The sequence below is a fragment of the Mchenga conophoros genome, linkage group LG16 (genome assembly GCF_057382185.1).
Source record: "Mchenga conophoros isolate Kocher_MC1m ecotype Shallow Benthic linkage group LG16, M_conophoros_male_GT1.1, whole genome shotgun sequence".
Classification (NCBI taxonomy): domain Eukaryota; kingdom Metazoa; phylum Chordata; class Actinopteri; order Cichliformes; family Cichlidae; genus Mchenga; species Mchenga conophoros.
In genome coordinates, this window is record NC_140541.1 from 23,050,972 (window position 1) to 23,075,588 (window position 24,617).

At 39.8% G+C, this 24,617-nt stretch overlaps 1 protein-coding gene across 1 annotated transcript; it reads left to right on the forward strand.

Moving 5' to 3' along the window:
- The first annotated feature begins 5,280 nt into the window (after window positions 1-5,280).
- On the forward strand, window positions 5,281-17,340 carry sp3a (sp3a transcription factor). The gene is made up of 6 exons (XM_085249591.1): window positions 5,281-5,460; window positions 5,845-5,942; window positions 10,714-11,950; window positions 13,438-13,624; window positions 13,706-13,902; window positions 15,233-17,340. Exons 1-6 carry the CDS (start codon window positions 5,454-5,456, stop codon window positions 15,520-15,522), a joined length of 2,016 nt encoding a protein of 671 aa, XP_085105717.1. The 5' UTR covers window positions 5,281-5,453; the 3' UTR covers window positions 15,523-17,340.
- Window positions 17,341-24,617: the final 7,277 nt, after the last annotated feature.

Sequence of the window (24,617 nt, forward strand, 5' to 3'; positions counted from 1 at the left end):
CCTCTTAATTACACACACCTGCAAAATCTATTGCAATTCAGAGCACCAGCTCTGAAACTATAATTACTAATAGTTTAAAATCCATAATTATAATCTTATAGTTGATATATAAAGGTGACAAGTAAAGGTGTTGCACTGGACTAGGTGTTTTGTGTCCTCTATTTTGTCATTACTGAGCATAATGCCAGGCATTATTTACTATGCAAAAATATGGAACTGCATTACAATTAATTGTGTAGCTGTAACTGTGGTCACCGAGTTTAACCTCCTGAGACGTTGTGTCCTCATATGGAAACGCTGCATTTTGGCTTTTCTGCTACTTATACTTCATTCTTCTCAATAAAATGTTTTTACTCTGTTAAACAATGGTGACTTTTCGGTTATGCTGTCAGGTTGAATCTACTCCACAATGACACATAATGTGTATCTGAGAAACTTATACCACGTTGCTGCACTCTGTGCTGCACCCTTGCTCCGCTGTTTACCGCACTGCTGGTTGTCTAGCTGCTGTTTATGTTTGTAAATGTATGTCTTTTCATACTTTCCACCTTTGTGCCTGCTGGTCGTTGTTTAACCTTTGCTTTTGTGCCATGCAATCTACTATCAATGAACCGTCTATCCTTATATGTTTAAATAAAATTCATAGGTTCGATTGTGATCCCGAATGGGAAATGCATCCACACATCCTCTGTGTTGACAGGATGTTGAACTTCCACAATAAGAATATCATAAAAAGTTTTCTAGTAGCTACGTTTGACCTCAGCCCTCATTGTATAAAGCGCCTCTGACAAAGAACGGTATGATTGTTCCTGTCTCAGGTGCTTCATAGTTGTGTCTGACACACATTTGATATTCCATCCACACTTCTTCATTCTGCACCAGTTTCAATTTTTTCTCTCTGGACCCATTTACAGTGCCCCCAGTAGGGCAGTTTCTCTCCGTGGGGTCACTCTCTCTTGGACTGGCCTTCATGAAAACAACTGTCAATATGTTAATACGAAACACTCAGAGCCATTGTGGACTCACTCAGTTATCTTTCTTATTTCTACTATGTGCCACATAAGCAATGTCCACTCCTAGAAGCTGCTGCAGAGAAGTTTTTGCATTGCAACAGACTGCTTTGCTTTTATAGACTTTCAACTATAATTTCATAGAGTTTATTAATAAAACATTGCATTTGCATAGTATTTTAAAGGTCCTAGTTAAAAGGTCATTTCTGCCCATGCTACACTGAACTTTTACAGACAAAATGAAACGTCCACTGGGTAACTGCTCTGCAGATTTCAGATTCATCTCATGAGGTGCATACAAGATCTGTCAATACAATCTAATTTCCTTTGTTTGTAGCTATGGCTCTAGAGAATACTCACAGGTTTAAAGACAAACACAAGAGCAGTAACCTGCCTCTTGTAGGCCACTGCATCCACCAGAGTGTTGCATTTGTGTTGTTTTTAGGATATTTGACTCTTCCCTTTAACTTCGAGGTCTGTAGAAATTGTTGATACGTTTCCAAGGACTCCTGGAGTAAGACAGACGTAGCTGCAAGGTTTTTCTAAAGCTGTTTCCATTGGCCTGTGTTTACCTGACATTTGGATTGACAGCAGAGTGATTGGAAATATCCACCATTCACTGCCGTGAGCTCCTGAGTGCACGGAAAGTGCTTTTGTAGTCTGGCTGTAATGGGCCAAGTTTGAATTGAAGGTTGGGAGAAATAGCCTCACTGCAGTCGCGCACTGTGAGGAACTGACACACCACAAATAATACTGAGAAGTGGGGTCCTGATAGCATCACAGCCACAGAGCAGATACAATAGCATGCAGACTCTCATTTCAATGCACTTTCACAATGTTGTAATACGCACAATCAGACGGAGGGGAAGAAATCCAGTCAAATACAACCTCAGATTCTGTCTCAAATGTGTTTTATCCCCAAGTAAATGACACAAAAACTTCCTATTTCCATATGCATCGTGGGAGAATTCAGAATCGGAATTTCACATATCATCGCCTTAAAGAGTAGAGTAAATCTCTTCCCTAAATTTTAAAATATGTATAAGCTAATCTAGCATTCTGACTCAGTACAAACCATCAGTTGTATTAGTTCAGTCCCAGCAGGCCACTAACTGAGTTTTTAGTCAAAATCCACCCTTTTGTTACTTTGCATGATGAGAAATTAAAAACCTTGTACACACAAAAATATTATATTCCTAAGTTATGGCACCAGCAAAGATAATAGTGGTTTGGTCGATTAAATTAGAGTCACTTTTTGATTGATTAACATTTTGATACTTGTGTTGTTCATCTTTTATTTCCATGGGTCCTTATATGTGTGTATGTGCATAAATGTGTGAGCAGGGAAATATTTGTCTGTGTGCTTTGCTGACTGATTTTAACTGCATCTTACTGTTTTTTATCTGCCCGGAAACTGCAGATGGAAATTAACTGGTAGCTAAATCGGATACAAACCATGCGATTCGTGTATTTTGTACATGGTCGCTGAAACTAATGAAAAGAAACCCAAACACCTGATATTTGCATTAGCTCGATTGCTTCTAAATGTGTGACTTCACAGCAGCCATCTCTAATGTTTTCTTGCAAAATGGTAGGCTGATCTGCAGGACCTGCGGTCCCATGATCTGTGACAAATGACAGAACATTAGCCACATTGGGACGTAACAAATATGGTTTTAGTACACCCTTTTTAAGCAACTTTATAAAATCTTCCTTCTTTAACAGGGAGAGGAATATTGCAAGTTTCACTTCACTACATTTGTCAAACAGTTGTAGTTACTTTTCAGATTACAGTTTGTAATATTTTATCTGTGTCCCATTTCTTTTTAATAAGAGGTGAACTTGCTGGTGTGTTTCCGGTCATTGTCCTGTTGCATAACCCAAGTGTATTGTACTTCATGGCACAAACTGATGGTTGGAAATTCTCCTTCCGGATTTTCTGGTAGAGAGCAAAATTCATGGTTCCATCAATTACGACAAGTGTTCCAGGTCCTGAAACTGCAAAGCAGCCCCAGACCATCGTATTACCACCACCGTGTGTGACTGCTTTTTACGGAAGCGTAGAGCTGCCACCCAGGCAATAGAAAAATACAGCTATATCACAATATAACTTGAAAACTTTATTGTTCTAACAATATACTTTTCATGTTAGTACAATATACTTTTCACATTTGAACAACATAATATCACGTATTACAATGTACATAATTATCACGTTATAACAAAAAAAACTTTCACGTTCTTACAATATAAATATAATGTGAATAACATGAATGTGATAATTATGTCAATTGTAATAACGTGATTTTATGTTGTTGAAACGTGAAAAGTATATGGTTAGAACAATAAACTTTTCGCGTTATAACGTGATATAGCTCTATTTTTCTTTTGCCTGGGTGGCAGCTCTACGCTTCCGTAGCTTTTATCAAATGCTATGTTAGATTTACGCCATGTGTAACAGGACACAAACCTTCCAAAAATGTCAACTTTTGTAATGTCAGTCCCTAGAATATGTTCTGGGTGTGATAATAGATAACAAAATCTGCTGGAAACCTCACATAAAGCATATACAAGCCAAACTGTCAAGAAGCATCTCCGTACTAAGTAAAGTTAAATATTTTTTGCCTTCCAAATCACTCCGGGTACTTTATTGTTCACTTATATTGCCATATTTGGAATACTGTGTGGAAATTTGGGGAAACACATATAAAACTGCACTTCAACCAATATGTAAAATTCAAAAAAAAGCAATCAGGATGATTAATAAAGCAGGATTTAGAGACCATACTAACATCATGTTTTTGAAATTAAAAATACTGAAGTTTATGGATCTTATAAAATATAAAACTGCAAAAATTATGTACAAGGCCAGATACAATATGTTACCAGGAAATATACAGAGGATGTTCTATGACAGAGAAGGAGACTATGAATTGAGGGGGAAATTGAATCTAAGGATTCTTAAAGCACGGTCAAAGGTTAAAACCTTTTGTGTCACTATTTATGGGGTAAAACTGTGGAATAGTTTTACTATAGATCTACAGCAATGCTCAGGAATTAGTAAGTTCATGAAAATACTTCGAAAACTGATTTTGGAAGAATATGATACCGATAAAGATGATCACCCATTGTATGTATAAAAATATCAAATTATATCCAAATTATATCAGTCACGGTAGCCAAGTTTATATAGGTTCTCCTCGTGTATCGTGTGGAGTATGTGATGATGGGAATTAGGTGAATTATGTGGGATCAATAAGATGTTGAGCAGGGGTAGGAATTAATAAGTATGTTCATACTTCTTCCTACTCCTTTTCAGACCAAACATTGTTACATTACGTCAGACGATTTTGTTTTATTTCATTATATATTTTTTGTTTATCTGAACACATACGTGTGTGTGTGTGTGTATATCTACATATATATTCGTATCTGTAAATGAAAATATATGTAGTGTGTATATATTGTTTTTTGTTTTATATGTCTGAAACAAATAAAGATACAATACAATACAATACAATACAATGTTCCCAAAATTGCCTTGAGGAGCATCAAGATGTTTTTTTGGCAAATGTGAAACAAGTCTTCGTGGTTTTCTCCTTGAAACTTTCAGATAAATACCATTTTTGCCCAGTCTCCCTCTTATTGTTGAACACTGAAGTTGACCTGACTCAGGCAAGTCAGGTTTGCTGTCCTTCAGATGTTGTTCTAGGTTCTTTTGTGACCTCCTGTATGAGTCACCAATGCGATTTTAGAGTAATTTCCTGGAAAGGTTCACCACTGTTCCAAGGTTTCTGAGTTTGTGGATAGTGGTTGTAACCGTGGTTCTCAAGAGTCGCAAAGTCTTAGGCTTTGCATAGATGTCAATTACTTTGTTTAGATTGCGGCATGGTGTGTTGCTTTTTTGAGATATTTTTGCCTACTACTCACAGTACTTAAAGTAAAGGATATGAATACTCACTATTGATCACTGATGAACAGGTGATCTGGTGGAGAACAGCTGTAGGTGGCAGACAGAGCTCTTGAACTATAGTTAAGATCATACAGAGAGCGTGACTGCCATGCTTTGGACTAAAACAGGGTTAACAACAATGTAAATACAACCCTCAGTGCCACCAACACACTCCAGCTGAAAATGCATACCAAACAGGAAAAGAAGCCAACAAAGGATGACTGACGTGTCGGCTGACAAATAATAACAAGGTAAAACAAACCAGCAGCCAATCATTTTATGTGGAACGGCGGGATTTCCTGTATGTGACGCAAATGCTCCCAGTCAACAGCGGAGGCCCCACCCTTTGTGTTACCTACCGCCCGTCAATCAAAATAGAAAAAATCAGACACTTATCACTAATTTCCACGCGTATACAATCGGTGTAATCTGTTGATCATGTCCGGTGGCTTGTGACTATCAAGACTCTCCGTTTTAGGACAAGTCACGCAATGACTGGTACGTAATATCCATTATTTTTCACCCACGCATGCTAACGAGCTATCTCGGGCATCCTCTGGCTAAATTAGCTCGCTAGCAGGCTAGTGGGGATTCTCGATGGTGATAGTGCTAATCATCGCCGGCTAAGTTGGCAGCAGCGGCTAACGCAGGGCTCGATAGCTTAGCTGTCTAGATTAGCTTGTGTAGGACACATCACTGTTTAGCCTTCATTTAACTAATCAGTGCTACAGCCCCGTTAAATGGAGGTTTGTGATATTAGTAACAGCGGATGTAGTTGTCGGTTTAGTGGCTAACTGTACTTTAACGTGGGTGTGAGTCACAGGTTTGTTTAGCTAACGTTAGCTTCGGCTGTTCCCACAGTAAATGTTTTTCACTTCACAGCCCCAGAACAGCCAATGAAAGCGGATGATATGGCTGCCTTAGACGTGGACAGCAGTAAGAGCGACTTTTTGCAGCAGGAGGAAGGCAGGGGCAATCAGGTAAGATTTTTCTACTGTATCGTGGTTCTCGTCATAGGTCTTGCCTGCGGTTTTAGTAACAAGAGCGTTTGCATTACATATTTGAAACCAGGTGGGGGTTATTATTGTACCCTGATTTGAACTTCTCAAGCAACACTTCCTCCCAAGCTGCTTACAAATCCCGCCTCCTTCGCTAGATTTGATGGGACAGACTCCATTCAGACCCAAGCCTTATTTTTTAGGTGGTGTCCACGGTTTTGTCTGAGGGGCACTGAACAAGACAGCCATTTAACCAGTACATTCACTTCTTAGCATCAGTCACATTTTCTGTGCGGTTCAGACTGATGTCCACACACTTTATTCCTTTTAAACCTGCCCCTTTTGAGCCAGAGACTTGATCATCACCCTTCGACCTGCTAGACATGCTGACCCAACCTACACTGAGGTTGGGTCACTATATTCAGAGGTGGACAGCAGTACTGTCTGATGTAGTGAGCCAGCACCTCTGCTATATCTGATTCTATTTTAGCAGAAGGAAAGGTTTTGGTCACACCTGAGCAAAACTGTTGGTTGGACAGTAAATAAGCAGGTTCGGGTTACTTCATTTGTCCTCTTAGGTAGATTTGGTCGGCAGTAGTCAGTTACCCATCCCTACATGTGTATTTTCAATACAAACAACAGATAATCGTAGAAAAGATTAGGGGGGGGAAATTTGTATCAAAGCTATGATTTGTTTATGTGACTAATAGCTGCTGGAACAAAGCTGCTCTTTAGGCCTGAAACCTTCGTCTAGAAGGAGGAAACTGAAACACGATATGCAAAGGGTGCAAGTCGTTGAGTAAAACTAAACCAACCAACCAGCGTAACCATCGTGTGTACTGGGATGTTGGGTTCAGCTGTGGCTCACCAATCAGGCTCTTAGACCATTTAACAGTTTGAGTTCTTTACGACTCAATATCCAAACCATAGCATCAGGGTACGGGCTAAAACAGAGCCAATAAAAGCACAATCAAATTATGGTTTTATCGTTGTGGAAGTGAGCAAGCCATCTCAAACATGACAGGCTCTGGTGCCCTTTTTTACAAACAGCTCCACCATTTGCTTCAAAGTCCAGCTTTGAATCAATAAACAGACATTTGTTTGACGTATTTGTAGTTATAAACTGAATTAAGTAAACTAAATACTCCCTAATTCACAATGGGTCACGCCACTTGTTTTATTTGACAGGGATTTGTTTTGGTTTGGTTTAGACCTATGCCCTTCCTGATTCCTGAAAAGGATTTGTACCCATTTTACCCATGGCTCACTGATATATCATGGCAGGTTCATAGTCTATAGTATAATATTGCAATGTACACAGTCAGACAGAGGAAACTGATACCAATTCTGTGTCAATGTCTTTTATTCGCAAAGTTAATAATACAAAAACATCTTATTCCCATATTCATCATGGGAGAATTCAACATCAGGATTTTACTTATCATTACCTTGATGAGCAGAGTCAATCTCTTTTTCCTGCTCCATGTAAGCCATCAGTTATACTAATGCTAACTCAGTTTTTATTCCATTTCATGCCTTTTGTTATTTTTCCAAGCTGAAAAATAAATTCCACGATTCCTGAGTTTTGATATAAGAACTGGTACTGGGGAAGAAGATGTTGGTTTGTTGTATTAAATGGCAAAATAATTATCTGCTTAATAATTTTAAACATAAGATACACTGGCAACATCTGCACATTTATTAAAACAATTGATCAACATGACAAATAAAGGGACATGAGATGTATTTAGTTAGATAATATTTTTAATTCATAAATGAACTCGAGCAGTGGCAGATTATCTAAAAGGCTATTTTAATACCTCTCCTTTTACTGTAGCCTAATGTATGTGCGTATGTGTGTATATACGTAGGTATGGATAGATAGAAACATATATGTGTATATATTAAAAAAATAAATAAAATAAAATAAAATTACACATAATATATAATGTAATTACAAGGAGGTATTTCTGTAGTCTATTGATACTAGATAGTGGAAAAGGGGTGGGATTAAATAAGCTTATGCTTCTTCCTGCTCCTTTTTGAACATGGACGTTATTTGGAGTTGTGGTTGCTCGTTTTCCTTTTGTTTGCTTTGTTCATTTGTCTCTTTTAATTCTATTTTTTTTTTTTTTTATACTTTTTCAACATGTTCAAAATAAAGATTCAATCAATCAATCAATCAATCAATGTAAGGGTAGTTTGATCACATTTAGCATAATGGTTGTCTTTTTGTAAGTCATTGCAAATTCACCTTCACAGCCCAAGGTCAAGTTAAAGTGTTTAGGAAACAAGGTTTGTTTTTTTAAACTATTCCTGTGTTAAACTAAGGTTGACTATAGCTTCTGTTTTACAACGGGATAAAGACAGGCCGTCCATTTTTCAATGTAGTTTTCAGTCTCTCATCTTAGCCTGTTGTTTTACACTTTAATCTGTTGTTAATGAAACTTCAACATCAATCAATCAGAGAAAAAGCTCTCCAACACCTTAAGATGAGCTGATAGACATTAGTTTTAATAAGCTTTAGTGTTTTAATTTTTCTGTAAATGTCTGTTTAATTTACTTCCATCACTCGGTCAGGATTTCAGGTTCTTGTTTTGTTAGGTCAGTACTGAAGACTTAACTGAAATAGACATACAAGCCTGCATGTATTTTTGTTGCTCAATTTCATTTATTCTTTGATGATATCAGTATGAGCTCTGAAATTTGTGTCTGTGAAGTAAGTTTGCAGTTTTTGTTTTTCATATTTTCATAAGAGAAAGTTGTTTCGCTATGTTCGGTTTCTGTTTCTAGCTGGTCCGAGGTTATTGATGTATTATGCATAGTATTGCTCAATATTTCTTTTATTAAAAACAAATGTGACCAAAACACTGCTGAGAATCAGCCATGTCTGCTTGAAGCAAGGCGTGCACCAATTCCATGCATTCACTTTAAAAACAAATCCGGCAGAGACAATGTATTATAAATACAACCTCAGCTCGTTACAGCTCGGATGAGAAAATCTCATATAAGAGATGTTTGATGCAGTCAACACAAACAACGACATGCCCATTCACTCAATTGAACTGTAGTGGAAAAACCTGGCGTGGATCAAACAATGAAATAAGACAACCAAGTACAGTTAGGTGTAGGGATGGGTATTGATAAGATTTTAACGATTCCGATTCCATTTTCGATTCTGTTTAATGATTCGATTCTTTATTGATTCTCTTATCGATTCTTCTTTTTAAAAAAGGAGAACACTAAAGTCGATTAGCTTAGAACTGTGTTTTATATCTTCTCTTTGAACAAGATAGAAATTTCGGAGTAACATGGCCTTACAAACCCAACAGTGAGATCTTAAGAGATCCACAGCCTACGGCTCTTCAATGGGGTGTCACAGGGTCCCCAGGAAAAAAAATGTAAATGTAAAATAATAAAATAAATATTCTCCTGTAGCAATAACAAAGTTTAACATAAATTATTCTGTAGCAATTACACAAGAATATCCAGTAATGTCCCTGCCTACAATTAAACACATTCACTTACCAAAGTGAAATCGGGGCATCTGCTGTGGCAAATGGGTGCAAACCTTTGACCACAAACTTAGTCACTGCTCGGTGACATTCGTCTATCCTGGCCTGAAAGGAGACGCTACCGGTAGACTGCAGCGAGAACTGCCAGCATCTGAGCCAGCCAGACTCTGTCTGTCTCATCATGGTCACCTAAATGCACAGTAATGGCAGGTTTTGTAATAAGGCAGATCGCGCTAACATAATATGCACTGTTAGTTGATTATTTACCTGCCGCATTAACGGGAGAGGACGTGCAGAGGACGTGTTGCCACTGCTGCTGGGTTGAGATTCACGAGTCCGGAGCGGAATTAAAAACACGACATTCATTTATGGTCATCGCGTGTTTTGTGAGCAAATGCTTTTGCATATTCGTAGTGTTTCCTCCCTTAAATGAAATATCTACTTTGCAAGTATTGCAAGTTGCCCTGTTGTCATCCGTTCTCGTAAAGTATAACCAAACTTTTGAGCATTTGAGCCGCTTACGCACCGTGTTTCCGGCCAGGTAAGCGACGCTCCGCAACGTGGTGACGTCATTCGGGGCGACTGGAATCGATAAGAGAATCGTTTGCAAAAATGGCAAATAATTCCAAGGAATTGAAACAGTGAGAACCGGTTCTCAACAAGAACCGGGTTTCGATACCCATCCCTAGTTAGGTGTGTTGTCCATATAGCATCGATGCAGGACACTGATAACATTGGGTAGATTGACTAGCGCTTGCATCTTCGAGGTTTGTGGTTCGACTCTCCTAGTCAGCTGTGGCGTTTGCGTGTTCTCCCTGTGCCTGTGTGGGTTTCCTACACATGTGTCAGCTTCAGTCTTCTTAGGTAATCAGTGATTCTAAATTGGCGGTGGATGTGAGGGAAATAAAGTGCTTGAAGTGTTGTATGAATGTAGAGAGCTTTGAGTGGTCACTAAGACTAGAAAAGTAATAGTTAGATGCCAGTATATCATCTATTATTGGAGTCAATGCTACAGTGCTAATAAAAGACAAAGGGAATCAGCTTAGTTACATTAGCATGAATAGGAATGGCAGACAGACCTCTAAATTTCAGCCAAACAAAAGAATTTTGGTCATTTAGCAAATGCAGGTTTTTATTTTCATACAGTCATCTTTGTACCTTAAAAGATGAATATAACTAGAGTTCTGAATCTACTTTTTAAATGTGTTTTATTTTATGTGATTTGTTTTCTTTCTCAGATCTCACATCCATCTACGCAGCTTACTGGGACAGAGAAATGGGAGGTGTTAACCCCCACAACAGCAGCAAAAGATGAGTCTGGAATAGTACAGATCCAAAGTCAAGGGATATTAACGTCAAATGGGCAGTATGTTCTTCCTATCCAGAACTTACAGGGTCAGCCAATCTTTGTGACGTCAGGAACGGACGACTCCTCTGCCAATTCAGTGCCTAACATTCAGTACCAAGTAATTCCTCAGATTCAAACAGCAGATGGACAGCTGAGCTTCTCCACGGCCAGTGTGGAAGGACCAACCCTGACTCAGGATGCTACGGGACACATTCAGATCTTGCCTGATGGTAGCCAGAGTCTCAGTGTGACATCAACTGCAAACATCCTTAACAACAACCAGAACCTCATTTCACAGACTGCTAACATCCAGCAGATCCAGGGGGTTTCTATTGGCAGCTCCACCTTCAACAACCAGGGCCAGGTTGTTACTAATGTGCCTGTGGGTTTGCCCGGGAACATTACCTTTGTTCCTGTTAACAGCGTAGACTTGGACTCCCTTGGCTTGTCTGGTGCTCAAACTATAGCAACAGGGGTCACTGCTGATGGCCAGCTAATTATGGCAAGTCAGCCTGTGGATGGCTCTGAGAGTCTGGCTAAGACAGATGACCACCTCTCACAGACACTACCAGTAAATGACTCGAATGCAAATCCTGAGATATTTGTGCCAACGTCTTCCTCTCTACACGTTACAGCAAGCGAAGCAGGTCTGCTAACCCAGAACACTTCATTACCATCAGTGGCTACGGAGCAAGCCAACTCAAGTTCTGGTCTCCAAGAAGGCTTCGTCCAGCAAAATCAGGAGCTAAATGTCCATGCGTCATCAGCTCAGCCAATCATCCAGCTGCAGCAGGTTCCTGTTCAGACCACCAACGGACAGGTGGTGCAGTCAGTGGCGGCAGGTGGGCAGAGTCTGCAAAATGTGCAACTGATCAACCCGGGAACCTTCATCATCCAAGCTCAGACAGTTACGCCATCAGGTCAGATACAGTGGCAGACCTTTCAAGTGCAAGGAGTGCAGAACCTCCAGAATCTCCAGCTGCCCACCACACCGCCCCAGCAGATAACTCTTGCTCCAGTCCAGACCCTGTCCCTGGGTAACATCAGCACAGGACAGATCCCCAACCTGCAGACAGTCACAGTCAATTCAGTGGCCCAGCAGGAAGGAGACACCGATCACCCTGCAGGTATAGTAGCTCTTCATATTGTCACAATACACTCGGGAGAAGAAAGATTTTGACCAATTTGTCCTTTTGTGGCATCTGTACATGTACCTTATTGGTATTTATCTCCTTTTTATGTTAGCTTAAATGCATCTTTTCAGAGTGGGACAAATTAGACCTTTGCTGTTGTTATTAGTGCGTGAACTTTTTTGCTCTCTGACAATTTTTAATGTAGTCGAACCCACCTACGAGTAAAGGTCTAATCAGCAATGGAACTTAAAACACATGTTAGACTGTCCGAGGCTCTTTTTAAAGGTTTTAAAGTCAAAATGCTCTTTCATTATTTTACATCCCATAATTATATTCTAATTCTCTTTAAGTTTCTTGCATATTTACTTTTAAATCTAGCCCGTTTAGCAGCTTCCAGAAAGGTCTTCCATGTGCAAATTACTTGTAAATTGCTATAATGTATTCAGTTACTAATTATACTAATGCAATGAAGGTCAGTGGAATTTGTTCTTGGTGCTCGGAGTAGACAATCCAGTGACGTCTTTGTATTTGTTTTACTTATTTATTCATAATATATTTATATAATAATCCATGTAACTTTTAGATTATGAGTTGTTGCTTAAAAGCACACTTGGAAATATCAACGTTGGTAATGGCTGGATTCCATTTAGATGCTTTTGTTTCAAGATCCTAAAGTTGTGCACGTGAAACATCGTCGTGTTTATGGGGACACAGGAATAACATTAAACAATTACACCAGTGCGTTTTCTCCAATGACCGCTCTGGTCCATATTGACATGATAGCATCCAACAGTTTCGGCAGATTTCACATCATAATGTGAATTTTCCATTCCCAGAGGTGCTGTATTGGGCTGAGATCTGGTGACTTGTGTAGGACATTTGAGTACCAAGAGCTCATTGTCATGTTCAAGAAACCGGTTTGAGATTAGCAAATTATCCTGGACATAGTCAGCAAAAATCCTCCTGTAGGGTGTGTTGTTTAAACAATGCTCAGTTGGTACAACGTGGCCCAAAGTGTGCCAAGAAAATATGGCCCACACCATTACACCAGCAGCAGCAGCCTGAACTTTTAATACAAGGCGGTCTGCATGCCTAAATGCACTGATTTGCCCCCATGTGTTTCCATTAAAGAGCAGTTAAACAGGTGGACCTAATAAAGTGGCCAGTGAACGTAGTCTGCTTAGTCTCATCAACACTCATTGTTTACGTCCTCAAAACGTCTTTGTGTTTCAACTTTATATGTAATTATTGCTGTCATAACATTGTGATGAAATTTCTGATTGTAGCAAAGTCCATCCACCCATTTTCTGTCACTCATGTGGGCCAAAAAGTCCACAGGGTACGCTTAATTAGTCATCAGAATTCTCACTGATACATTAAGTCTGCTGCCTTGCTGTCAATCACACACAGTTACAAAGCAGCTCTCACTGTTCAGGCTTTTTGGCCAGTTATAACTGAAGACTGTTAATATTAATTTTTAGATATTCAGATCAAGGAAGAGCCAGACTCTGGAGAATGGCAGCTTAGCACTGATTCTACCCTGAACACGAGCGATCTGTCCCACCTCCGAGTCAGACTGGTGGATGAGGAGGATCAGCTTGGCCAAGAGGGCAAGAGGCTGCGCAGAGTGGCATGTACCTGCCCTAATTGCAGAGAGTCGGGTGGCAGGTGAGTAATCTTGACCTTTGTTTCTTTTGTTTCTCTCATCTATGTATCAGTATCTTTAATGTCAGTGCCTGTGTTTCGCAGAGGATCTAGCATGGGGAAAAAGAAGCAGCACATCTGCCACATCGCGGGCTGTGGGAAAGTATACGGAAAGACATCGCACCTGCGAGCACACCTGCGCTGGCATTCAGGGGAGCGACCTTTTGTTTGCAGCTGGATGTTCTGTGGGAAGAGGTTCACACGCAGCGATGAGCTGCAGAGGCACAGGAGAACACACACAGGTGCCCTTTTTTTTGCTCCCTTGATGTTTGCACATCAGGAAAACATCCATAAAATCAGTAAAATGTGTTAATTTGTGCCCTGCAAAGCGTGAGTCACCTAAGAAATAACAGCGTTTGTCCCCCTCTGGATTTAAAATGTCAGGTTTGCGTATGTATGTACATATATGTACTTGTGTGTGTAGATATATATGTATGTATATGTATGTGTGTCTGTTACTTGTAGTTATTACTGCCTGTTACCTGTGGTAATGCAATTTATAATTTATATATTCTGTATTCAGTTATGAAGGCTCTAATTGTTGGTTGCGAGCTGCCGCTTAGATGCTTGTATCTGCCCGGGGCTGTTGATGGGTCTGTATGCAATGATGGGCGTAGCTGCGGGAAGTTTATTGTTTTTTTTTGTTGATGAGTGAGTATAGGGGTGGGATTTAATAAGTTTTCTTCGTCCCACTCCTTTTTCAGGCAAGTTTTGTTTTTTGTTTTGTGTATTTTATGTTCAATATAGGTATTTGTTGTGCCTGAAAATGAATTAAAAAAAAAAAAAAAAAAAAAAAGGTTAGGATTGAAGACCATTGTGAGAAAAACACACATAGCTAGATTCACTGGCTTGGAGGGAATCTTAAAATGTGCTTTAAACAGTTTGTCCTGCAGTTGAAGGATCTGTTAACAACAGTGAAACTTTACAACAATAGTGAGCTGAATGTTTATTGTTTTGATTTTTAGTCATGATTCATGAAATGCAGGAAGTATGAGTGTATGTATGAGAATTCCAGATAAATCTACTGCCACAACGTTAATGGCAGGACAGACCTTTGATAGCAATATCACCACTTGGTCATACTGTTATCTTTGCATATCGCTGGCAGAGCGAGGCCTCTGACAAGACGGGCTAAAGTAGCCTTTTATTACGCTGTCAGCTGCAGGATATGAACAGTTAGCATTCACAGTTAACATTTCAAGAGGATGTTCGATGATTGTAGGCTTCTAATTGGTAATAATTGTAATCAGCTGTATAGCGTCAATTTGTCATTTCTGTCAGTGACAGACTGGCTTTAGGAAACTAATTCAGATTAAACATTGGACCCAGGTCATACAGCGTTCAGTAACAGCACACAATAAAACTATTAAGAATGTGCATGTCGCTGGCAGTTCTGCCTTTTGTTATTTTTGTGTGTTCCATCTATTCATGGATCAATCAATTTGAACTTTGCTTGGCACTTTTTTTTTTTAACTTCTTGTGATCTGGTGATAGACGACATGCTTAACCCTCTCCAAATGAATTCAGCATCAAACTATCTTTGAAACTGTTTCCTCTCTCTCTCTCTGGCAGGAGAGAAGAAGTTTGTCTGCCCAGAATGTTCCAAGCGCTTCATGCGGAGCGACCACCTGGCGAAGCACATTAAAACTCATCAGAACAAAAAAGGCGTGAACTCTGGCAGCGCCGTGGTGGCCTCGATGGAATCCGCAGGGTCCTCAGACAGTATCATCACCACGGCAGGCACCACCCTCATCCTCACCAACATCCAGCAGGGCTCCAGCAACGCCCAGGACATCCTAGCCAACGCAGAGATCCCACTCCAGCTCGTCGCCACAGTAGCGGCCAGCGAAGTCATGGAGTGATTTACACTCCGCTTATGAACTTCTGCGACCTCCCTCATACTGTATACTCCTACCTGCATTTTTATTCACGTTTTGAAGGAAAAAACTAAAATTATAAATATATAAATATATATATTTTAACACAGAAATAGTCAGTCCGTGTCCATCCTCAGCGCATACTGAGAGAAAACAAGCAAAGGTGGAAAAAGACATTGCAGTAAACACACAAGGAAATGCCTTATTTTGTACAATATTGTGTAGTTGAAAAATGTAGGATTCCACTTTCTTTTAAAATTTACTTATTTGTTAATAATGTGATTTTCATGAAAATGATTGGTAAGTTGAGCAGTTTCTTCTCTCCTCACCTTTTGTTGATGGTGTATTTTGATGATGTCCTTCATAATAGGCAAGCCCCCCCCCCCCAATATTCCTGTGTGCAAAGACTAAATCTCACAGCAGAGCTAATTTTATCCAGCTGAAACAAAGTTATTGTTTATGCCCATGCAAATTTTACATTTTTTAAATTATTATTGTTATTATTATGCATTCTTGTTTCCTTCCAGTCTGCTTGCAAAGCCCTCCTTCCTCCCTTTTTAATGAGTTTCCTTAAGCCTGCTACATTTTGCAGTTGAAAATGGAAAAACAATCAAATTTTTTTGTATTTTAATTCCTCTTAACATTTACTCTTGATATGATACACATTATTTGCATATGAAATATTTTGACTGAAGAGCCATTTATATTGGGCTTTACATAAACGACGCGTTTGCGCCATTGAAGGTTCAGAACATTTCAAATGGCTCCATTATATGTAATTCATGTGTTTTTTGGGGGGGTTTGTAGAAAAAAGAAAAAAAAATCCTTTTTGGAGGATTTCCAAATGAAAATATGTTGTAATATTAAGAAAAAAAAGCCATTTTTCTGGAGGTAATTGCCAAATTGAAAACCAAACTCAGGGTGACTCGTGACTGTGTGATGTAAGTAAAGGTAAATTACCCCTGTAGCTTCTCGGGCCATAGCGGGATGTTGTGGGAACATTTGTTTTTGTTTTTGATGGACGGAAAAGCTGAGGCCAATGAAGCTGTCATCATGTTACCTATTTGATCCTATCATGTCAGCTGTGCTTTATATTATAATTTCTCTTTTCATAGCACCCACCTGTTCATGTTAGGAAGTTTTCACCAGGATCTGGCTCTATCGGTCCTATCGCGCACTTGAAAAATGTCTGTATTACTAAAAAGTGGTACTCTTTTAAACGTCACTGCTCTCAACACTTTAATCTTGTTCAGATTTTGTATAAAAATATTTTGTATGTTTCCCAGCAAACTGTCTGTTATACCCACTGTCAGTAAATGTGCATTGCTTTTTTTTTTTTTCTTCTCGTGTTGTATTTCTTTATCTGCATGTTACATTCCCCTGTAGTGGGTTATCCATTTATGTCTCTTATTTCTTTCTTCTACTGCCACCTCCCAAACTGCTTAACTATTAAATTGAATACACATACACACTGAACATTAAATTTACTTGTTTCATATTTATTCTTTAGTTTTTTCCCCTATTTTGAGACCTTCCTCTTCAAGAGAGATTAAAATGCCATCTGAGTCAAATAGCAAGAAACGCATGAAGAAGAATCTTCATATTCTGTGCTAAACACTGAAGGTTTATCCTCACTCCAGTCTTCTGTATAAATATGTCAATATAGCATCAATATAAATGTTTCTGTTATACTTGAATGCTCTTTATTTTTTGATTTCTTCATTTTTTTTAATGTATCTTGGTTGTACCATGTCTGCTGTCTGAGGGCAGTTTGATATTTAATACTAAAACGACTAAACGTGAGACCAGTTTGATTTTTTTTCTTTTTTCTTTTCCCCCAAAGACGCATCAGCTCTTTGCAAAGCGCATACTGTGGGTTAGTAGTCCAGTAGATGTCACTACAGCCAAGGGATGAGGACGGGAGGTACGTTTGACCCCTTGACCTTCCCCGTGTAGCTGCAGCTAAGATGAAGACAGAAGTCTCCGAGGCCAATGAGAAGTGCAGACCCCACAATTAACCGCAAGTTAATGTCACACAGAAATGTCAGGAACATATTCTGCTGCTGGAGAACCAACTGCAGTCTCGTGACTTTGAACAAACCCTGCAGAGAGGCACGAGACGTAACAGCTGCTCTGCCTCCGACTTCAAAATGTGCACGCCATTTCCTGACCTGACACGTGCCGCATCACTATCTTTAACTCGTCCACTAAATGGGACATTTTGCTAATTAGGTAGTGTTTCTATTTTGTTCTATAACATTAGACTCAAGTCTGCAGAATCAGGGAGTTGGTTACATATTATAGCCTACCTGGTTTTAGTACCTGTGAACATAATTAAAGTGGTAGTCTATGAAAAGCTTTATCTGGTAAATCTGAGTGGAAAGCACATGCTTTTTGACTCTTAGTCAATTTGAGTTTGAAAATGTGGTCCATAATGTTCAAAAGGACTCGTTCATTTTGTCGTTCCTTTCATTTGCATAATTTAATGAATCCAATTCATTGTAATGCAATACCAAGTGCACCAGGAACATAGAATGACAGTTAGAGTTAATGAAATGTGTTAACGGTATCATCATTTACTTGTATGTTAATTAGTCCAATTAATTTCCTCTGCTCGGTAATCTGAATATTGTAATAATCTTTGCTCCCCTGCAGGAATGAAATCTGTGATGCACAGACCTCAGGGACGATCAGCGCGGAGTATCGTGGTTTTTCCAGTTGTGAATTGTTGCAGATTTGAGAAAAATTCAGGTGCTTTAAGGTATTTTCTTTTAGTTTTTTTTTTAGGTCTGTGCAGCTTAATATTGCTTACCACTGGTTTTGTGTCATCTGCTTTAAGCTTTTATGATGCAAATCATACTCCTAGACCAGTATCAGACCCCAGGATAACTTTGTCTTGCTTGACAAAGTGCCACTGCCTCGTAACAGGAAGAGCCGCGGTTCTTCTGGCCGTGGCAGATAAAAGGTGCCATCAGTGGGCGATCCTCCGTGGCAGCTCGGCAGGTTAAAGGGAGGAAAGAGAGATCGGGTGGCTGCTAAGCGTGACACTATCCACACTCACTTTTCAACTAGCCACCTAGATTTGAGGCGAACTTTGTTCAAGCTCCTCTTTTTGTGTTCTGAGACGCTTGTGTCAACATCACCCCGCAGTATATAATAACGACAAGAGCTTTCGGCAGTCCAGTTAATGAATTTTGAGATACATCTTACATTTTTAAAAAAAAAGAAAAGAGGCACAGCTACATGCAAGGCTTAGATTTGATCAGGTGATGTCTTCGCAGCACGCACTTAGTTGCAAATTGTAAGTGATGTCGTTTGAAGACTACGTGGAGCACATTTTCGCAGAACAACAATGAATCAGAATTCATCCTGTGCCCTGCTTTGGAGAGCAGAAGCAAAGAGATTTCCATCATATGACTTCTGTGTTGTGTTTTTGTGATAGACAGGTATCATTTCAAGCAGCGCTTACACTACAAGTTGCTTGTACGCCTCCATTGTACCAAATAGATTTGGTTCTTCTAACTCTGTTTTTGAACAGCGGTGTAATTGTACATGGTGCTCAACTTCTCTTCCAATTCATGTGCAAAATGCATAAATACAATAACTGTGCAGAGGGAAAGGAACACTGTAATCATGCAATAACATTTCCAACTGTATGTGTGATAGAATTCAAAATGATATTGGGATTATGGTTCTTAACCATTGGGAGGTAATGTGAACTGTTGGCAGAAATGACTTATTTCATTATGCTGTCCCAAATATACGAAATACTTCAGCGAGAGGGCTGCTTCTTCCCTATCCGTGCCCAATTTTAACTGTTTTCCCCAGTTGTTGAAGGATAGGCCTGCAATTTTGCAGAATGACTATTATTTGCCTTTCCCAAGGAATCAACAACTTGAAAGTACAGTGCAATGAATTGTTGGGGTTCTGCAGCTGCATTCATTTACAATGTGCCCCCCCCACCCCCTCAAAACATTTCACAGAATTTAAAGCATAAAGCCTTTATCTAATTTTTGCTTAGATATGAGCTGCAAGCCTCTTCATAAGTGAAAAGCACTTACCATGCCGCTTAATATTTTGTTTACAGCGGGGTACTTATGTTGTTTTTCTCTTTAACCATTAGGAGGACATTTGAAAGTATGTGTTTTTTTAAAAGTGCCTCCCGTTTCAACATTCCTGACACATTCTTGCCCTTGATCAACTGCAGAAGGCAGACAATAGTGCAGATCATTTTCCCCAGGCAAGGAAACACAGCGTGGATCAACTCAATAACCTGATATTCGCTGTCTTCTGAATGTGGCCAATTTAGCAGAAGGTCAGTGCCTTTTTTTTTAACTTCAGAGACTATTTGGTGACCTCCCTCCAGAGCCCCAGCAGGACCAGAAGAGACAAACAGAATCGTCGAGCTAGAAAGTGCTGGTGCTGACATTGCTTTAAGGTCTGGACTTGTCAAGGTGAACAGATACCTGGCGTGGGACAGGGGGGCTATTATGTAAACCTGGTGGCCAAGACTAGTAGTTGCATGCTTGTGGATTTGATTTTGTTTGCGCGCGTATGCATGTGTTTTTTGGTTATTATTGATAATAACATTATAGATGTACAGCCAGTAGAAGAGTAAGGTGTGTGCGTGTAGCTGCAAATCGTCTTCCATCATCCTTCTATGCAGAGGTGCCCTTCACAGCGACAAATTTAACACTCTTGTCTCAGGAAAATTATGGTCTGGCTATGTTCTGTTTCAAGAGGGTGGAGTTCAGATCTGATCTGTCTTTGCTATCTTTATTGTGAAATTTCGCTCTCCTGCCGTTTTGCATTTATTCAATGTATGTTTTTGGGTGGGTTTTTTTTGCAAATCCAGCTGAGAAAATTGAATCAACAACAATGCAAGACCTCCATTTGAAATTTCCCACATTATGCCATTCTTTGTACTCATACACAGTATGAGTCTGTTTTTAGTGTGGAGACAATTGCATAAGATAACGTTAGAGATCTATGAGAAGATTAGCAGGGATAGTTTTTAGCCTTTCCTCACAGCAGTCATATAGTTTTCACTCTGTATGAAATAACTCTCTTTATTGTGAACCTCAAGGTCAAACAGCTTCAACTTTCCCGAGTCGAGGGGAGGAAAAAAAAAAGAAAGAAAAAGAAACGCTGCGAGTGTGCGCTGAGTATTTTCTTTCTGTGACAAGAGCTGGCCTCCGGACCATTGAAAACAATTTCCGACATGAAAGGAGACGTTTTGTATCTGAAAATGTACATTAAATGGTGTCAACAACATCCCAGAGGTCAGAGCAGAGTCCCCATGGAGACTGAATCTGGCTGCTGCGCTCAGAGACCAGACACCCCCCCTGAGTGGCGGCTCTGTGATGGCTCTCAGTTTCTCTCGTCATGTCCCTGGCAGCTTTGACACAGGTAATATGCATGCAGGCTGACAGTGCCTGAGATGTGCGGCAGAGACAATGATGTACATATCATTTTCCTCACTGACTGATTGAAGACTGTAATCTGTGCTGGACTTTCTCTCTGATTACACACGTCTCAGGGAGCAAAACAAGGACTCTGAGCTGCCACTGGGCACTGGGCTCATCCAGGGCTTTCAGCCTTCAAGAGGACTGAAGTCCGCCTTTAAGGTGAGCTCAATTTTCGTCCCATTTACACTATTGTTACAAGTGTCGGATAGAATGCATCTAGTAGATAGTGGTCAAACAGTGGCTGTCTGAAGATGACACAGGAACAGAGATGTATCTGACACCCAAGGTCATCCTATTCCCATCTCCAGCGCAGTCACAAATGTTTAGAGCTCCTGTAAAGGCACTCACAGCGAGAGAGCGGAGCAATATGAATGTTACATTCACTGGCAACATGCAAAGTGTCTCCTAGAGCTCAACAGGCCAATATTAAACCTTTCCAGCAACAAAGAGAGAACATGCTGTCGGTAGCTTTTAGTGCTCTATTGTTCTCTGTACAAAGAAGGCATTTAACTGGTCTAATGATGAAGCAAACCATTATTTCGGGGTATTTTCTTGCATAATATGTCATGTTTGCAAACAGCACACTCGCACACGTAATACACTCATAACCTGTCTGAATAACCTTGCGGGGTACTCTTGTGTCTTTATGTAAAACCTGAGAGATTTCTCTGTTGACAATAGGTCAATCCTTTACAGAAGGTACCTAGCACATTACAAGGTTGGTCTCCAGGGAGAAGTAATGGGTTCTGGGCAATTGACCAACCTGCCATGCTTTACTGCACCTGCACTGAGTTAGAGCTGTCATCATTACCACTTCCTCTAACGTTCCCCCGCAGCAACCCAGACACTCCCACTTACAGCGATATTTCACTTTGGTGGAACATTTTCACTTTTTTTTTTTTACACGCTTCCCCCCGTATACGAGTGGAAGAGTCTAGCTTTTAGTTTCGAAGCAGTACGGTAACCTCTGGCAGGCGTTTTGGGGTCCGCACTAAAACATAACATTTCCAGAACAGGCCCCAGTTACAAGCTATGATCTGACTTGAACTTTTTCGATTGAAGAAGACGCTTTCCAAAAGGGAAAAATCTTAAGGAAAAAAAGGTTGTGAAAGACGTCTGCCCATATTCTTTCTGTGTCAAAATATGAAGAATATGAGGTTAGTCATTTGAATGGCATTCATCCTCTATTTTAGTTGGGTTATTCAAAGTGATTGCGAGATTGTACAGTCTGAAAATAATCATTTGGCAGTTCCGAGAAAAAAGCTGTTTGAATGGTTCATTAAAGTGAATCAGAAACGGAACAAGCTCCTGCATTAGTTACTTAATCAAGACTTGCTGTTAGAAAGCACCTTTAACTTAATTTGTATTTTTCATTAGTGCAATCCTTTTGAAATTGTTCTGCATTTAAATATGTAGCTACACTACAGACAGAGGAGGAATCAAAACTGTGGAGGTCACAGACATCACGCACGTACAGCTTACTGATTACAACGCCGTCTGAAATCGGGACTAATCAACAATTATGACAACTTCTTCGTGCTTTAACAGTAGTTACATTAAGACTAATGTGGACAGAACAAACAACTGCAGAGACGCGAGTCTTTCCTCGCAGGTTTGTCGACAAATGATCTCACCGCAGGATCTACTTAGTGGCTGCAGAGGTGTTTTCCATCCTGTATCGTGATATTAATCAGCAGGTAGTTCTCTCCATCTGAATTGCAGATGTTTAAGTTTTCAATTTTTTTCTTAATTTCTTTTTTTCTTCTGAGGACTTTTGAAAAGATTTAGTAGATTCACCCGATTTCACAAAGCCTTTGAGTTAAAAACAGCAATATTCACTTACTGTTTAAATATTTGGAGAATTCTCTCGCACAGGTTGTTTTCAGAAACGTGTCTGTTAAATTACAGTAAGGTACTGACAGCTACATTTGACACCATTAAGCTATAATTGTACAGTGTCACCACTCTAATCCACAACAGCAGCTTCTTACTGTTAAAACTATCACGGGAAAGTCCAGAATATAGGTTTTACAGTTTATGACTGGCGAGTGCCATTACATAGTTATTTTGGTATTCATGCTGTAATCGCCATAAAAAGATAATGTAACATAATATTGTATGTACCGTGAACTCAGTTTCCTGTCTTTTCAAATATATCCTTTCACTCCTTGCGCTGCATCTTGCTACATTCAGTATTTTGACACCCTGAAGGTGAATTTCCAGGAATCCCATACATGGTGGTCCGCAGTTCTTTAACACATAAATGCTGAAAACAAGAACACACATCATTAAAGTCTAAAAACAAAGCAATACTGAAACGGCCACGTCTAAATTCATGATTTCAACGTATCCATTAAATTTACACTGTCTGACTGTGTTAAATGAATTCAGTCAGTAGTTTGTACTTTATAAAAGGTTTTGTTTCTGCTCTCTGGGCAGGTAACTAAGATGTAAGAAGACATGAAAAGATGTAAAAGTCACTATTACATAGAAACTAGCCAGTCACTTTACCATATTAAAAATATTTCACATTTTTTGAATGACAAATATCCGAAATTATCAAGGCCTCAAAGCCTGCAGCAACTTTGCTCTGACTTGCAGATGTTTTTCTCTCGGTTTTCACTTCCTCCTCCCACACATGTCTTATATCAGTATTTGCCGGATCCAAAACGACCAGCTTCGAAAATGAAGGAGAGGAACTTTACATTGTGCCAGAAAAAGGAATGGAAATTGCGGGCAGTGTCAGATAATTGAGCTTGTCGTAAGAGACATGTTAATAACAGACGGAGATGCAGAAGACTTGTCACTCCGTACCCTGGGTGACAGACTCTCTCTGCTGTTGATGAGCTGTTTTAGAGGGGAAATTGTTCCACGCAAACACCATCGTTATTACAAGCTGGCAAGCTGCTCGCTTGTGTACCCAATTCTGCTTGAACTGACAGAATCCAATTGACCGGCACATATTCATGCACTTTATTTTCTTTATTCTCACCAACAATGCAGATAATTACTGCACCAAGTAAAACTGAAAATAGAATTTCACTGTGTCCCAGAAAACAATGCCGGAGCTGTCTCAGCAACATGTCTGCTGAAATTGCCATGACTGGGAGACCTACTGTAAGACAAGCAGCAATCCAATATTACTTGTCAACGTAAAATCTACTGAAACCGTGTTGGCACTTTCTTGTGTTGCAGAATACAGTGAAATAACTTGCAGTTTTTCTGCTGTCATCGTCCCTTCAGCTGTGAAGCAAGGCCGCATGCAGTTCTTTATTTAGCAATGCGCTACACCGAGCCTTATCGACACATTTAGCGTTGTCTTATAACCCACACTGGATTCGAGGGTCTCTGTGCATCCCGTTGAGGGTAAACGCTTCCATTTACTGTCGCTCGACCTCGGGGGGTTTCTGTTTGCATGTAACAGCGTAATCAGTATCTGTAAACAAAAATGGTGAAATTACAGTATCAACATTTGAACTTGAGATGTCATCAGTAAGAGGAGATTTGGGTTACCTCATCGGCTGATTATGTGCAGAATATTTTTTGTCTTTGAATCTCCAGGTTATTAATCAGCTGCAAACTGGAGTGTACTTTTATGCTCAGACGATGGCA

Bases quoted from the DNA above. Each gene is read 5' to 3' on its own strand.
- sp3a (XM_085249591.1), top strand. The intron at 11,951-13,437 runs GTATAGTAGCTC...ATTAATTTTTAG, and splicing joins AGACACCGATCACCCTGCAG to ATATTCAGATCAAGGAAGAG. The intron at 13,625-13,705 runs GTGAGTAATCTT...TGTGTTTCGCAG, and splicing joins TGCAGAGAGTCGGGTGGCAG to AGGATCTAGCATGGGGAAAA.